Raw genomic sequence first — 3,937 nt, forward strand, 5'->3', positions numbered from 1 at the left:
TCTGGCATCATGCGACCTAAGCTGTGCAAACTGTGTCTGGCGTGTAGTCCTTGCAAGGTTAGGTCGATCCAAGCACTTGAGTTGAGCACATGTCGACTGGGTGAGAGTGTAGCTTCTTGGCAAGTTTCTGGACAGAAATTGGGAGCTTAATAGAGAAAAATCTAGAGGGAGTTAGGAGCTATTTTTTGGTGGTTAAGGGTTTCTTAACAGGGTAATGAAGCCCTAAAAAATTCAGCTTCATTGGATCAAGAAAAAATGCACTTCCTTTGTAAAGTGCATTTTCTGGCCAGAACAGAAAAGATTTTCTGCAGCAAAAATATTTCAAATAACCATGAAATATTTTTGCACAGGGAGGTGTGCCAAGGTTCAACGAATATCCAGGAATTTTCTCAGATTTTTGTGAGTAAGAAAAATGAGGGTTGCTTTGGAGCATAGGTGACCGAAGTACTACCCCTCCGTCCCAAAATAAGTGTCTTAAGCTTAGTACAAATTTGTACTAGAGCTAGTACAAAGTTGAGACACTTATTTTGGGACGGAGGGAGTATTTTTGAGAGGAAATGAATATTTTTCATTTAAGAAAAATATTCCCATGGCCATATTTTGACATATCAGAGAGAAAGAGATGTGTTTGAGAGTGAGGTGAGTCATTTGGGTGAAAATCACATAAATGCCCAAGTGGTTTAGACCAACTGAGTTGATTCAAAACTAAAATTCAAATAAAAAAGGCAATGAAGTCCAGAAAAAGAAAAAGGACAAAACCAGGGTGTCACACAGGAGGACACATTGATGTCACAAAAAAAAGGGTCGAGGAACATGTACTACGGCAGGCAACTGACTCAGGGCTGTCCAGGCTATCGCTATCTCTGGCTAGTGGAAGGCCCATTAGCAAAAAGAAAGGCAGCCAACACCCAAAAAATGCAGAGTTGTTTCGTGGAGACAGGCAGATACATACAGCAACAGGCAGCAGAGAATGGCATGGCACTGTACTTCTGTTCAAAATGGTATGGCAATACATTGGAATTATTCAAACAGACACATACAAAGTCACCCTTACAAGTTACAACCCATGCGCGCCCGTCAGCCGCAGTGCATCCGACGAGCCTTGTTCACTCCGCTCCATCACATCAGCACCACACACCCACTGCGGATTAAATTTCTACTGTACTTACTAACAACTTACGTACTATTCACCAACAAATAACCGGGGACGTAATTACGGACAGCGAAACGGACGATGGGACAGCGCACGCGCGCTCGCTGATTCAGAGCGCAGATTTGATCATGGCGGGGAACATGTCGGGGACGTCGACGGCCGGGCGCAGCAGCTTGCCCATCTCCTCCACGAACTTGTCCATGGCGGGCCCAGGCAGGCACATGGGGATCACGATGCCGTCCTCGCCCTTGCCGTTCTTGAACGGGATCAGGAAGCTGGCCACCCCGGGGATGGCGCCCACGCCGCCCTTTGCCGGCCCGCCGTACACCGGCCTGCCCCACCCGAAGTCCAGGTCGCCGAACCCGGCCTTGGTCACGTCCGACGCCAGGTACGCGCGCACCACCGTGAAGTGCGGCCGCCCGCGCTGCACCATCAGGTCCGCCACCGACCGCATGTACTCCACGTCCACCTCCGACTTGGCCTCCTTCACCAGCTTCACGGCGTAGCTCAGGGGGTTCGCGCACAGGTCGCCGGAGGCCGACACGGCCACCGGGAAGGCGAACGCGTTCCCGTAGTAGCCGGCCGGGATAGCGCTCGCGCCGCCCTGCTTGCCGCCGCGGGCGTTGACGATGCAGATCATCCGCATCACCTCGTCGGCGTCGGGGGCCAGCGCCACGGTACGGCACTTCCACAGGCTTCCCGTGAGGACCTCGAACGTGGTGGCGCGCTTCCGGAGGCCCGGCGCCAGGTGGGACCGGATGGCGGCGACCTCCCGGGCCCCAAAGAAGAAGGAGCGGTGCGCCATGTCGTCGAGCGGCACGATGGTGCCCTTGGTGTCCGGCACCTCGTCGTACTCCCGGTGCGCGAAGCCAGGGCGCGGCGGGTTCCGCGCCTCCAGCAGCTCCCGCTCCCACACCGGCCGCACCGACGGCGCCGCCGCGCCTCGCGCCAGTTCCGCCACGGCGGCCAGGAACTGCACCAGCCCCTGCGCGTCCGCCATCGTGTGCATCAGCCGCACCGCCAGGATGAAGCCTCCACACGCCAGGCGTGTCACCTGAACGTAAGAACAACGGTCAGCCATGCATCGATCACGCTCGCACGTGCACACAAACATGCGTTAGTGTTTCAGTTTCACGAAAGAAAGGCAAAGTTACCTGGAAGAGGAGGAGTGGAGTGCCGAGGACTTCGGACGACCCGGGGACGTCGAAGATGAGCTCCTCGAGTCCCGGGAAGGGCGGCTGCAGGGCGTCGCCGAAGTGCTCCAGACGCACGTCGGCGTCGGCCTCGATGAACAGCACGCCCTCGCCGGTGCAGTCGACGGCGAGCTTGCGCCCTTCGAGCTCCCTCAGCCGGCCGGCGAACGGGTAGTAGTGCACGAGCGCCCTGGCCACGGCGCCCCGGACCACTGCCGCTGGGTCCCTGCCGCCCATGGACGCGTCGCGCCGGTAGAACTGGATGACGGGGATGTGGAACCGCAGACCGTCCTGGTCATCGATGTCCGAGAGCCGCTTCAGCTCCCGGGGCGTCGGCCCCGCCGGCGTCACCAGCTCGGCCGCCTTCCTCCTCACCGTGAACCTCAACGACGCCGCTGGGCCCGCCATTACCACTGCCTCAGGATGACTCTCAGCTAATTCTCGAGAAGGAGGGTGAGAAGGTGGTCAATGGTGCGTGGTGTGTTTGCTGCTGCTAGGTTTGTGGAGAAAGAGTGGCATTGGCACGCATATATATGCACGCGCGGCTACACAGTGAGAGTGACGGCGACCGTGAGATATGTTTGTGAGCAACTGGGTCGAAATTAGGGAGCAGTTTACTGGCGCTCTCTTCTTTTTTCCTTTGGCAGATACTATGATTTGTCGTCAATAATAATTCTGTGTGGACGAGCAGTGGGGGAGATGGAGGACTGACTTGACCAAGGCCAGCGCGGTGGGTCGGGTGGTGCGAGGGTGTGAGCTCTGGTCAGTCGTGAATTCGTGATCCATGTGTGTGGTCGCGGGACTCCAGGCTTCTTGATTGGAAAAGGGGTCAGCCTCCGGCAGGTACGTTTGTTTGGGAAATGGATGGCTCAGATCGTGAGATAGAGATGGGAGAAAGATGTACTAGTAAGTGTTAACCCGACCTGCATGGACACTTTTTCAGCTTTGAGATTTTTTTCATGGTAATATATGCAGCTTTATGGACCTTCAAGATGGCTGAACAAATGCGGAACAATTGCCGTTGAACGAAGCAGACGGGAACAACACCCTGAACACGCCATCAAAATCATGATCTGACACACCCGCACAACTGAGATGTCGGAGGAGGAAACCACACCTGTCAGCCACAAACCATGAAACCATCACACAATTCGTTATCTAGATGTCGCTGATGCAGACCACTATCTGCATCCTCTCCTTGACTACCTCTCAAGCTCCGCGTTGGTGCGACAACAGATGTCGTCGCAATGGCGGAGGCTGAGGACACAAGTCCACTGCAAGGATGGCGCCTCCACGACATCCCCGCTTGAACAGGTTAGTTCCCAAATACATCACTGACCATAGAGTTGATCGCCTCGTCGGGGGAAGAATTGAAGCTTCTTTATTCAGCGTCCTCGCCGCTACCGAAGCCAAGACGTCGAACGGCCGACCGAAGCTAATGGGGCCTTCAAACATAAAGATCTGCACACACGGGATCCGGAGTATTTAACCAAAAACTATCACATTTCATGAAAACGTGTCCAGAAACTACCACTTTACGATCTTGAGCGGAAAACTATCAATTTTTACCTAATCAGTGGCAAAAAACTAC

The 3,937-nt window shown here is 54.8% G+C and overlaps 1 protein-coding gene across 1 annotated transcript; it reads right to left on the bottom strand.

Moving 5' to 3' along the window:
- Positions 1-968: 968 nt before the first annotated feature.
- Positions 969-2,854, bottom strand: LOC119335476 (benzyl alcohol O-benzoyltransferase-like). Its single transcript, XM_037607604.1, has 2 exons — positions 2,308-2,854; positions 969-2,207 (listed from the first exon to the last, which is right to left on the bottom strand). Exons 1-2 carry the CDS (start codon positions 2,752-2,754, stop codon positions 1,263-1,265), a joined length of 1,392 nt encoding a protein of 463 aa, XP_037463501.1. The 5' UTR covers positions 2,755-2,854; the 3' UTR covers positions 969-1,262.
- Positions 2,855-3,937: the final 1,083 nt, after the last annotated feature.

The sequence above is a fragment of the Triticum dicoccoides genome, chromosome 1B, assembly GCF_002162155.2.
Source record: "Triticum dicoccoides isolate Atlit2015 ecotype Zavitan chromosome 1B, WEW_v2.0, whole genome shotgun sequence".
NCBI lineage: Eukaryota > Viridiplantae > Streptophyta > Magnoliopsida > Poales > Poaceae > Triticum > Triticum dicoccoides.